This window comes from Schistocerca cancellata, chromosome 6 (assembly GCF_023864275.1).
Source record: "Schistocerca cancellata isolate TAMUIC-IGC-003103 chromosome 6, iqSchCanc2.1, whole genome shotgun sequence".
Lineage (NCBI taxonomy): Eukaryota > Metazoa > Arthropoda > Insecta > Orthoptera > Acrididae > Schistocerca > Schistocerca cancellata.
In genome coordinates, this window is record NC_064631.1 from 447,675,620 (window position 1) to 447,689,268 (window position 13,649).

At 40.5% G+C, this 13,649-nt stretch overlaps 1 protein-coding gene across 1 annotated transcript in view; it reads right to left on the reverse strand.

The window, feature by feature from the left end:
- Nucleotides 1-3,982: 3,982 nt before the first annotated feature.
- LOC126190810 (nucleoporin SEH1) overlaps nt 3,983-13,649 on the reverse strand; it is a 180,354-nt gene continuing 170,687 nt past the window's right edge. The window contains exon 8 of the mRNA XM_049931372.1: nt 3,983-8,392. Within this exon, the coding sequence (XP_049787329.1) occupies nt 8,221-8,392 (172 nt within the window). The 3' untranslated portion in view covers nt 3,983-8,220. The remainder of the gene's footprint in view (nt 8,393-13,649) is intronic.

The window sequence follows — 13,649 nt, forward strand, 5'->3', positions numbered from 1 at the left end:
TGTGTGCCTCGGTCGTATGCAGTCCTGATTGTGGCACTCACCTGCACGGCACCAAACACGCATACGACCATCATTGGCACCAAGGCAGAAGCGACTCTCATCGCTGAAGACGACACGTCTCCATTCGTCCCTCCATTCACGCCTGTCGCGACACCACTGGAGGCGGGGTGCACGATGCTGGGGCGTGAGTGGAAGACGGCCTAACGGTGTGCGGGACCGTAGCCCAGCTTCATGGAGACGGTTGCGAATGGTCCTCGCCGATACCCCAGGAGCAACAGTGTCCCTAATTTGCTGGGAAGTGGCGGTGCGGTCCCCTACGGCACTGCGTAGGATCCTACGGTCTTGGCGTGCATCCGTGCGTCGCTGCGGTCCCGTCCCAGGTCGACGGGCACGTGCACCTTCCGCCGACCACTGGCGACAACATCGATGTACTGTGGAGACCTCACGCCCCACGTGTTGAGCAATTCGGCGGTACGTCCACCCAGCCTCCCGCATGCCCACTATACGCCCTCGCTCAAAGTTCGTCAACTGCACATACGGTTCACGTCCACGCTGTCGCGGCATGCTACCAGTGTTAAAGACTGCGATGGAGCTCCGTATGCCACGGCAAACTGGCTGACACTGACGGCGGCGGTGCACAAATGCTGCACAGCTAGCGCCATTCGACGGCCAACACCGCGGTTCCTGGTGTGTCCGCTGTGCCGTGCGTGTGATCATTGCTTGTACAGCCCTCTCGCAGTGTCCGGAGCAAGTATGGTGGGTCTGACACACCGGTGTCAATGTGTTCTTTTTTCCATTTCCAGGAGTGTATAAATCAATTAATTATGAGAATAATGAAAATTTTTCAAATTATTCCGTTTGTCGAGTCAGTGTCATATGCCTATGTTAAAAATTTTTCATCAGGTGTAAACTTTAATTTTATCCATAATTTCGTAATTGAAAGCAAACCTCGGACAGATTCAATGCTCTACTTCCACCTGCACTATAACAGACTGAAGATTAGATCTAAAAACTTTTTTGAGAGGAATACATTCGATATGAGCTACAACAAAATTTAAATGCCCACAGTCTATTTGGCAATATTTTGGACAATCAGCAGTTGTAATTGGTATTGAGGACTACAAAAAAATTCGCAATTGTCAGGACTGATGGATGTTCCAGTCTAGTACAGATGGAAGAACATAAGAATCCACTCCGATTTTGAGTTCAACGATGAAATATGGACTTCGTTGCCTTAATCCACTCTCTTCCAGGGATTTATTCAGTCAGAACCTTTTCTTATTCCACTTTAAACCTGTTTCATGTTCACGTCCCTGACCATCTGTTCCTGAGATCATCTTCCTGTTTCTACGGCACATTACCAGCTTCTGTCCTGTACCATAAGCCATCGCCTGTCCTCTGTGCCGCCTCCACTAAACGCTGTACGTCGCCTACCCGGTGTCGGTACCCAGTGTTCCTGTTTGTAACGGAACATATTAAAGACTTTACTGTACCGAAGTATGCGATACCCTCCAAATTCAACCAGTTTAACGAGTATTTATGATTATAGAAAAGTTATTGTGTGCGTTAACAATGATTGCATAACATGTCTCCATAAACAGTCAACCCATTAAATTATACTGAGTAACTGACCCACACAAAAGATTATATCACTTGATCACTGATGCAGCAAATGTCATCATGTAAAAACACTAAGTTCATCGTAAATAATTAATATGAAGTACGAAAAATAGTGGCCAACTTAGGTATTTTGGATCTCCTTAAATAAAAATCACCCAGTGAAACCTATTTGTTCACTAGGAGCGTTTTCACTCAGTATTCACGTAAGCAATCCTATTTTAGACGAAAACCAATGTAATTCTTAATAATTCATGTTATTTACTTATTTATGCAAATTAGAGAAGTCAATTGACAAACTTCTAAAAAACGGCCTTTTTGTAACAAAGAATTATTCTGTCAAGTCAACAAATCTGTCTGTCATTTTAATAACATGTTAAATTATGTCACTTGATGCAAATTAATAACTTTTCTGCACAAATTATGATAACAGATGTACATGTGACTTGTAAACTATATCTCTTTTTAGTAGTTCTTTGACAATGTTATAAATACAAGCAGCAAGAACGGTCGAGGGACAGTCGGAATGTCACTTTGGTACAGTGTGTTTGTGTGTTATTGTTTGTGGTGGATAAACAATGCAAAGAACATGTAAAGGAAGTTGTGTTGTGTCATGGTCTTTGGTGGACAGTGGAATTAAGATGGCCACCAGAGTAATAAATATTTGAAGTTTACATATTTGTTGGTTTCGCTCATTCTTTATCATCAAAAGCACATAAAAAACACGGGACCTCATGTTTTTAACCCTAGACAACCAGATTTAGAGCCAGCATCAGCATCGAGAGACAGCAGCGATCCAGCAAGTAGCAGCGATTACCACAACACAATGCATTTTAATGGCGCCAACCTAACGTCAAGTGCTAACAAGCTCCGTAAATGGGAGTGAAATAGTGTGATTATAGCAATTAGCAATATCTACGACCAGGCGACCATTACATGTTCCATCGACTTCACAACGAGATCGCCGGCTACATCGTTGAAAGAAGAATTTTGAAAATTTTTTTTGAGCAATATTGTAAATTTTTTTTTTGGCTATGAGGCACTTTTCCTTCGATCTAATCTATGGAGCTTCTATATATTTCAAAATTACTGGATTTAGGCTTTCCTATCTTCTTTAATACCTGAGCTGGGGTCTATTCTTCCAGGTTTTCCAGGGTTTCCCTGTGAAGACCAGTTCCCAAATGGGTGACCTTTTTCGTAATTACACCAATCTACATCTTCCCTGGTTATGTACTCGGGATGCGGGTACACCCCTGTACAAGTAAAAGCTACAGCTTAGGTATTCTCGTAACTTACTCTCTTAACATGATACCCATACTCTCTATAGTAAAATTCTATTAATTCAAAATATTCCACTTTTGAATAAACAACCCAACAAAGTTTTCCTGTTAGCTCGCAAAGTGTATTATCATTAACTTTGCTCGCTGCGAGGGGCAATTGTAATATCTCTTTATATTCTATGAATTATTCTGATACAATTCTACCCTTGAATGACGTTTACAAATTTTCTATCTTCATACTCGCAGAATCCATGCGAAAAGTAGTTCATACAATAGCTATTCCATGAGCGCATAAGTATTCTTTGTAGTACTCTCTCTGGTGGTTGTTAGAAAAAAAGGAAAGGGAGCTTCCGAGATTGTCTTCATGCCGGTTAGCATGAGCTTGGTTTGGAAGAACTGTAATTTGATTATTGAGATTTATCACAGAAGATAACTGATACGAACTGTACAATTAAAAAGGAAATATATATATATCGCTCCTTCAAAAAAAGGTGTGTATGTGACATTTGGGAATTAATGATATTTATCGATATACTGCGTAGTTGTTAATCAGAACGGACTTCCGAAAGACTGGATACAAACCTGCATTTAATAATCCAAGAGCTCCATTGCTTCTTCGGAAGGTTAAACTTCATCAAAGCCAAATATCCGCTTGATCTGAGGTTTCCCGACTGATTATACAACACTCCCAAAATTACGAGGCATTTTATTTGTACAGATTAGCAGACTGCCGCAAAGCACGAGCCTGCAGAGAAGAAGAATCATCGCCTGATTTCATTCTAACAAGTAAAATTTCACAATCATTTTGAGTGACTGAGCTATGACTGTGTTTCCTATCATGAATGATTGATTGCTCGAACGAATTGAGAGCTACAGAATTACGTAGATAGGAGAAAAAAATTACACAAGTTCGGTGCCCATACAATAAATAACTTTCCATCTACACTGGTTCAAGTAGTTAAGTGGAATTATAACCACCCTGTATGTTTTTTATTAGTAACAAAAACATTCAATAATTTGCTGGAAATCAGAACCACAAATTAAAGACACTAAATACCAAACATTTATTAATTGAAAGAGCCTTACTGATGTTCAATAAACATAATTTACAAAATTTCCATAAAATCAAGCCCATAAAGCAGTCATCAACATATCAACAGTGATATATTCACATTTGTAGTAAGTACCAATTTTATTCTATATACAGAACAATTGAATTTTAAAATATTAAGTAACAGCCTATACAAAAGTCACACTTACATGTACCTTTCACAAATTAAGACAACATCACAAAAAAATCAAGGAAAAAATACTGTAATAATACTGGTTTTTAAATATTTGATATTTTGTTATTGCTTTAAAAACACAGACACAACAATCAGAACTGAGATCATTTGAATTCACACAATTTGTAATTAGCTTTGTAAAATTTTCAATAATTTTGTTATTCGTAGAGAAGATAAAAGTGAAATAGGTGCCCAGTTACAGGATGACAGTAGTTCACATTCATTACCATATTAGCCAAATATTTCCTTGGTGGGTGGACTGGGTGTACTAATAATACTCATAATACTAATTGAGGAGCTACTTGAGTGAAAAGTACTGGCTTGAAGGTCTGGAAGAGTGGTGTGCTGATCCCATGCATCTCCATACCACATCCGATCACATTGGCAGAGGATGACACAATGATCGGTCAGTGTTGTAAGGCCTGCCAGAGTGTTTGTGGAGCTTTGCCATTTTTTAAGTGGCCCAAATATAAGCCCCAATGTTTCCCCAAAATTTGGCCATGAAACATTAGGAGGCTTTCTGTGCAAATTTACAAACACCAGGATATTTTTGCATAATAGAAACTACAACATTAGTTTTCACTTCTCAGTTTGAAATGAAGCAAAAATACTACAAGTGTTTAGAAATTAATCATTGTTGAAAATGTAATCAACTTCAACGGCTGACGTTTCATTTATGTCTTGAGTATTATCAGGTTCACGATTTCGTTACATTACACAACAAGACAGGATTAGTTTTTCTCTATCTAAAGTGTAAAATTTAGTCTTTCTCCAATAAGTGGCGATGTCAACAGAAAAATCATCAAACTCCCAAATACAGTAGAATTATAATGCAAATTTCAAACTTGCAGTTATTCATTATGTGAAGAGTACATCTAATAGAGATAATGGCAAAAAGTATAATTTGGTCCAATGTAATGTGTGGTGTCAACCACATTTTAGTATGATCTGCATATTAACATTTTGTCAAGATAACCCTATATTTTTTGTGTCATCAGTCTTCTGGCTGGTTTGATGTGGCCCACCATGAATTCCTCTCCTGTGTCAACCTTTCCATCTCAGAGTAGCACTTACAAACCTACAGAGGGTCGAAGCTGCAAAATAACCTGAACTTGAAACTGAGCTTATTTCCTTTGTGCCAAATTAAAGAAGATGGGCTACCTACCCCTTGACAAATAATCTTGTTAAAGATCTTGGAAATTGCAAGGACTTTTAACATACCACAGTAAAATATCATTGGAATACTGCCTGTGCAGCGGTTTATTTGTAGAACTGGCCTCTCTTTCTGGTGGAGTACTACACTAGCAGAAAAATTGCCCTAAGAATTTGTGAATAGGCAGATGTGTTGCTCAGTACGTTCTGTACTAGTGATGGTTGCCTTTAAAAGCCAACTTACATCTGAAGTACAGAATAAAATTCTTGCAGTGAAGACCGATTTAGTCATTATAATTGGAGGTATGACATAAAAACTGCTGATGCTTGATGTCATCATAAACAAAAACTATTCCAAAATGTTTTTACACAGGGATTATGCACTCATTACATCTGGCAAGATTAAAAAGCCATCAGTCAACCTCGTGTGTGAATGGATTAGCTCTTCATGGCTCACATCACCAGATTCAGTAGCCAACATGTTAAAATAGTGTTGTGTGTCCAGTGTCTTGGATGGCAGTGAGCACATTGTACTTTGGAGGAAGAGTGCCAAAAATACTGCCAGTAAGGAACAGAAAAAAAAATGGTTCAAATGGCTCTGAGCACTATGGGACTTAACTGCTGTGGTCATCAGTCCCCTAGAACTTAGAACTACTTAAACCTAACTAACCTAAGGACATCACACACATCCATGCCCGAGGCAGGATTCGAACCTGCGACCGTAGCAGTCGTGCAGTTCCGGACTGAGCGCCTAGAACCGCTAGACCACCGCGGCTGGCTAAGGAACAGAAAATATAAGTAAGTTAACAGTGACATCAGTAAAAACTGTGATAAAATGGCTGGCATTTCTGTGTAATTTATCTATATGACAATACAAAAAAATGTGATTAAGAGTGACTGTTCTTTGAAAAGCTTTTGTAGGGGGGTAATGTGATGTAAATTTTTCTCCTGACTTATTGTCTCTCCCCCCCCCCCCCCCCCCAAGCATAAAAGGAGGGGGGGGGGGGGGGTCATGGCTTATATTCAGACCAATATGGTGCATGTTTTAATCTAAATTTCTGAGAGAGGCAGGGGGAGGGCACTTCAATAGACCCTGTTGGGCAACAATAATTATACACACTCCACATTTGTCTTGTGCCCAGATACTAGAAAGTAATTTCTGTGAACATTCTATGCATGCAAGAAAAAAGAAAGTGAAGAAGTAAGACTATAGCTGAGAAATAAGAGAATTACAAAGATATATTAATCAAAACATGAATGAAAATGTTACTGAATGGTAGGAACAAAAAGATGATAAAATATGGAGAATTAATTTAAATATAATGAAATGTTTCAGTTTTATCTAAAAATGATTCTTGAACAATAATATTTTATCTTATTGGTCTGGTGAATAGCATGAGCATCATATGGTAAAAATGAACCTTTCATTAATATGGAAGCTAGATATAAGTGAATTGTATTTTTAACAAGAACTCAGTGAAAAATCTTGTACCTTGAATTAATTTATTTTTGAGTTGAGATCATGAATAGGGAACTCTGAATTACAAGGTGCCATACCAGCAGTCTAAAACTACTCAAATTAACTTTTGACTTTACAGGTATTTGATAATACACACACTATTTGACTCATCATCCATCACTAACCAGCTGAAAGAATATATTTGTATATTTACATTATTTAATAAATCTCTTTCTGATACAACAGTTTTTATGGCCACCCTTATCTAACTACTATCAGTGGACACAAGCTTTGAAGAAGAAAAAACAGATTGGTCCACTTGTTTCCTAGAACATAACCAGTTCTTGAAGTGATTGATATTCAAAATAAACAGAGTTACTGTTTCCAGGGCATTATTGTGGATGTATATCTGTTTGAAATTTCATATTAAAACTTACATAATGCTTTGAAACAAAATTGTAACAGTTTTCACAGCACCCTACATGACTATTAGTACAATAGAATTTTAATGCATTTACTATCAATTCCTCAAAAGAATTTTGGTTTGTAGGATGAAGAGTAAGCATTTCCAGTACATTCAACATACTTTCACATTAGTGAACAACGATGAAATGATACAGTCATGCTAGTTAAATAAAGTGCCTTATGGGCTTTTAGGAAAATTAATCTAAGATATAGCAAAATTGTTAACCTGATGTTACTTTGCTGCTTGGTGTATATTTCAGCCATTTAAATCTACAAGATCACCTAATAATTCCACTTTTAATGTGTTGAGAAGTTTAGAGAAATAAATAAGTAAACAGTGACTTTCACCAGGATTGGTACATCTGATAATGATGATGATGTTTTAAGATAAAAGACAATAACAACTCAGGATTATTTCATAAACAAATAGTGTCAAAATGTTAAAACATAATTACTTGTAGGTAGTCATGTTTATTTGATTGATCTGTAAAGAAGTTGTTAATGGTGTTTAAGAGTGGGAGATTGGACAAAGGTCTGAAAATCCTATTACACTTGGTAAAAGAAAACCACTGTTTCAATGAAGAAATTAAATAGGATCATAGTTCTGAATATACTAGCAGCAAAATTCAGTCTTTTATACGTTTCTCAGAAACATGCATATGTTTGCTGAAAACAATGTCCATCTCAGTCAAAAGATGATGACTAGTTTAGCAGTTGACCCTCATATCCTGAACATGAGAAATTTAAAGCTATTTGCCTTATAAAAAAATCTATTATTTAATTATTGAGGAGTCATAAAATATTCACAAATTGTGGGACAAATACAGAGGTCTTACAGACTGAAACAGCACTACTTGTACTGCATCTCCCATCAGTATAAAATATTATTTACGTCAGCATAAATAATATGTGGAAGTCTAAGAGGTGTAGACATGTAGAAGACATCATTACTCATATCAGTCTATTTCTTGAAAGGCCTTGTCTTGACAGCTGGTGGAGGCGGTGGAGGGGGATCAGATCCCAGCCAAGTCATCTTCTGGAATCTCCCCTTCATCACTGGTGCCTGCCACTTACTGCCAGAATGTGTGGATACAGTATCATCAGATGGTCGTATGGAGGCTGCTCCTGGCAAACTAAATAAACACATCAAATTGTAACTTCAGAACACTATGAACTGACATTCCCTGCCAGCACTTCACTACCAATAATTATCAGTCCAGTTAATGTAAATAATATGGCTCTGTCTCTGAAAGACTCAAACATAAATAATAAAGCACAACCAATAACAACTTTTGAGGCAAGGAAGGAACATCTAACACTTTATTATATAACAGTTCCAATGTAGTAGTCAAGTGATTCTGCCTAGCATTCTTTAATTTGATTTTTCAACACAAAGCATACAGTTGGCAGGATCAAAACAGTCAGACATATCCATCAGTATTTCATTTATGGAGACAGGAATGAATGCACACATAAAATGTAATAATTAAGTTTTCATTTCTTCACTCAACACAGTTGCTACAGTGCAAGCTCAACAGAAGTATGTGAAGAGCGGGATCACTTCATTTAAAACCCATAACCTTTCAGCTAAGTTCTGATTATTCATTGTCAAGTGGTACAACTACAAGGAGCTTGATAGTTAGTGTCCATTTGTAGCCATGTTATGAGACAAGAATTCACTTCTGCCTAGTCCATCTCCATATAGAAGCATAGCAGCTAATTTTTCTTTTTCCCCCATGAAGTCTTTGCACACTGCAGCTGCACTAAAGCTAGGTTTTGGGCCAAATTTATGGACCAGTTATGGTTTTTATTGAGGTGGTTGTATCAAATTTTAATTTCAATTGTTTGTTTGGAAGTGGGATATCAACAGCTATGAGCATGGGGGCCAACAGAGGTATTGTCAGAAAGACCAATTGAAATTCATATTCAACCCTAATTATTGTATCAGTATAAAACCAATGCAACACCTTGAACATTTCCTTTGATGTTGTTATATTATATATTCCATCTGACAGAATTAATAATTTCCACACACAATATGCAATGACAGTCTTAATCAGTGGAAAGTCTAGGATGAAATAACAACAATATGAGAAGGATAGACTGCTGTTCACCATACAGAGGAAGCACTGAGGCACAGGTAGACACAATGAAAAGATTGCTGAACTTTTAGCTTTCAAACAAGAACGTTGTTCTTCAGAACCAGAGAACACACACACGGTTCCTGTCTATGGGCACTCAGGCCTGACTGAAGGCTTTGCCTGTGTCTAACAAGGGCTGCAATCCTGGCTGGATGTGGGGCTACGGATACGACATTGGGTGGAGGAGGGATAGTACAGTAGGGGTGGGGGAAGATGTGCTGAAGTGAGAGAGAGCAGGAAAGAGCTGTTAGGTGCAGAGGCAGGAGGCTGTGTTGTGTGGGAGAGACAGGGAGACAAGAGATGTAGAGAAGGGGAAAAGACTAGTAGGTGCAGGTGGTATAAAGGAGACCAAAGAGGTGGAGTGGAAGCAGGCAGTTACGAAAAAGAAGGATACATTGTAGGGAGCATTTCCACCTGCATACAAGCTGCTGCTGTTAGAAAGGACTCAGATGGTGCAGGCTGTGAAGCAGTCACTGAAGTGAAGCACATCTTGTTGGGCAGCTTGTTCAGCAACTGGGTAGTCCAGGTATCTCTTGGCCACAGTTTGGTGGTGGCCATCCACGCAGACAGACAGTTTGTTAATTGTCATGCTCATATAGAAAACAGCACGGTGAGTGTAGATCACATGACTGCTTTCACAGGTAGCCCTGTCTTTAATGGGGGTAGGAGATGCCTATACAGGACTGGATGTTTGGGACAGGTCTTGCACCTAGGTCTATTGCAGGGCTATGAGCCATGAACCAAGGAGTTGGAAGCAGAGATGGACAGGTATATTGTGTGTATTTGGTTGGCAGCAGAATACCACTGTGGGAGGGGTGGGGACAATAGAGGGTAGGTATTCCTCATTTCAGGGCACGGCAAGAGGTAGTCAAAACCTTGGTGGAGAATGTGATTCAGCTGCTCCAGTTCTGGATGGTACTGAGTCACAAGAGGAGTGTTTCTTACCCTGGACAATGGGCATGTCGCAGGTGGTAGGTGACTGGAGAGACAAGGCATGACACATCTATTTCTGGGCTAGGTTGGTAGGGTAACTTCGGCCTGTGAAGCCTTCAGTGAGACCTTTGGCATATTTAAAGAGGGACTACTTGTCACTGCAGATGTCGCAGCCACAGGTTGCTAGGCTTCATGGAGGGGGCATCTTGGTTTGGAATGGGTGGAAGTTGTTGAAGTGGAGATATTGTTTGAGACTTTTACATTTCATGTGGACGGAAGTACTAATGTAGCCATCCTTGAGGTGGAGGTCAATGCCATGGAAGCTGACTTGTTGGGTTGAGGAGGTCCACGTGAAATGAATGGAGAAGATTTTCAGGTTTTAGAAGAATGTAGACTGGGTGTCCTCACCCTCGATCCAGATCACGAAGATGTCTTCAATAAATCTCAACCAGATGGGGGCTTTGGGATTCTGGATGGTTAGGAAGGATTCCTCTTGATGGTCCATGAATAGGTTGACATTGCTGTACCAGGGATTTGTTTGTAGATGTTTGTAGATTGTTTGTAGATGATGTCTTCAAAGGAGAGGTAACTGTGAGTGAGGATATAGATATGATTGTGACCAGGAAGGAGGGTGTAGGTTTGGAGTCACTCGGACGGTGGAATAAGTAGTGTTCAATAGTGGCAAGTCCACGGGCATTGGGGATATTAGTATACAGGGAAATGGATCAACAGTTATGAGCAGGAAGCCTGTGGTAGAGGAATAGGAGCTGTGAAAATTCAGTGCAGGAAATGTTTGGTGTCTTTTATACAGGAGGATAAGTTACAGGTAATAAGCTCAAGGTGTTGGTTCATGACAGCAGAGATTCTGTCCGGTCGGGGTGGGGAGTTACAATAACTGATCATAATGGGGCATTCTGTTGGTTGGGTTTATGGAAGGTAGGAGTGCGGGGAGTGGTGGGGCGTGAGGTGAGGGAGGGCGAGGGCAGAGGCGAGAGAGAGAGAGAGAGAGAGAGAGAGAGAGAGAGAGAGAGAGAGAGAGAGAGAGAGAGAGAATGAGTGTTCGTTCCTCCATCCATCCATGATCCACCCCCAGTGCCCCCAAATCAACCCTTGTTAACTTTCCAGAATTTCCTAACTTCAAGGCTACCCTCACCATTATCCCCAAATACCACAATGTGAAAACAACCTTACATCTGCAGAAAGAACCATACTCCAATACCTAAAAACTGATCCTGACCTTATAATACTATCTGCCAACAAAGGTTCCACTACTGTGGTTATGAACCACAGGGACTATCTGGCAAAAGGTCCCAGCTAGCTATCGGGTACCACCAACAAATCCTGCTACAAAGACCCCATTCCAGAAATCCAGAGGGTCATCATCCCTCCTCAAATCCTTACATCCATACAGAATACATTCTCTCTCTCTCTCTCTCTCTCTCTCTCTCCACTCACACTTACCAGACCCCGCACTCCTACCTTCCAAGTTCCCTAAAATCTACAAACCCAGCCACCCAGGATGCCCCATTGTGGCTGATTATTGTCTCTCCAGTGAGAGACTCTCTGCTCTGCTCTCATGGACTAACACCTTCAGCCTATTACCCGTAAACTACCCTCCAGTATAAAAGACATCAATCATTTCCTCCACTGACTTTATAGAGTATCATGCCCTTTACCACCCTGCACCCTGCTCTTTGTCGATGCTACCTTCCTCTACACCAAAATACCCCATGCCCGTGGCCTTGCTGCTACTGAATACTACATTTCCCAATGTCCAACTGACTCCAAATCAATAACCTCCTTTCTGGTCAACGTGACAACTATATCCTCACCCACAATTACCTCTACCTTGAAGGCATCATCTGCAAACAAAATCATGATAACCTGTTCATAGGCCATCTAGAGGAATCCTTCCTAACAACCTAAAATCCCAAACCACTAACTTTGTTCAGATTCACTGATGACAACTTTGTGATTTGAAGTGAGGATGACACCCTATCCACATTCCTACAGAATCTAAAATCTTCTTCTCCACTCAGTTCAAGTGGTTCTCTTGAATCCAAAAAGCTACCTTTCTCCATGTTGACCTCCACCCATATCAAACATACCAACCATCATCAATACCTTCACTTCAACAACTGCCACCTATTTTGTACCAAAAAACCCTTCCATAAAACATAGCCACCCAGAGTCATTGCATCTGTAGTGATGAGCAGTTCCCCTCCAAACTTGCTAAAAGCCTCGGTGAGGCCTTCACAGGCCGAAATTAACCTCCCAACCTTGTCCAGAACCAGATCTCTCATGCCTTGATCCTCTAGTCACCTGCCACCCCCCCACATGACCAATGTCCACCCATAAAGGAGCACTGTTCTCACTACTGAGTAATATCCTAAGTGCTGTCCTCCCCGCCCCTCTCACAATGGTATTCTGCTGACCACTGAAATCCTTTTCCAGCCCTACTCCACATCTGCTCCCAATCCCTCATTTCTTGGCTCATATCCATGTAACAGACCTAGATGCAAGACCTATCTTCATACATCCTCCCACTACCACTTCTCCAGTCCTGTCATAGGCATCTCTTATCCCCTCAAAGGCAGGGCTACTTGTGAAAGCAGACACCTGATGTGCAAACTAAGCTGCAACCACTGTGCTGCTTTTTATGTGGGCATGACAACTAACATGCTGTCTGTGTGCATAAATGGCCACCACCAAACGGTAGTCAAGAGGCAGCTGGACCACCCAGTTGCTGAACACGCTGCCCAACATGTGCTTCACATCAGTGACTGCTTCACAGCCTGCACCATCGGGAGACTTCCTACCAACACCAGTGGGAACTCTCCACACACTGTATCCTTCGTTCTCACTGCCCTAGCCTCAGTCTTCAGTGGCCACTGTCCTGCACTGCCTTTCCTGCTACACTCCAGCATTATGCATACCTTTTATTCCAACACAGTACCTACTGTTCTTTTCTGCTTTCCTACATTTCTCCTCTCCCCTTCTTCCTTCCCTTAGCACAGCCTTCTGACTCTACATCTAGCAGTCCTATTCTGTTCAGTGTGTGTGTGTGTGTGTGTGTGTGTGTGTGTGTGTGTGTTTTCTGCTTCTGAAGAGGGACATTTTTGTTTTGAAAGCTGAAAGTTCAGCAAACTTTTCATTGCGTCTGTCTGTGACTCAGGGCCTCCTCAATGTGGTGAGTAGCAGTCTATTCTTCTCATGTTCTTGGTATTCCAATGACAGCTTGGCAACTTGTGAAGTCTTTCAAGGGTTATATCATCCAAAAATGTAAAGTATGTCGAAACAGAATGTGGATGTACGT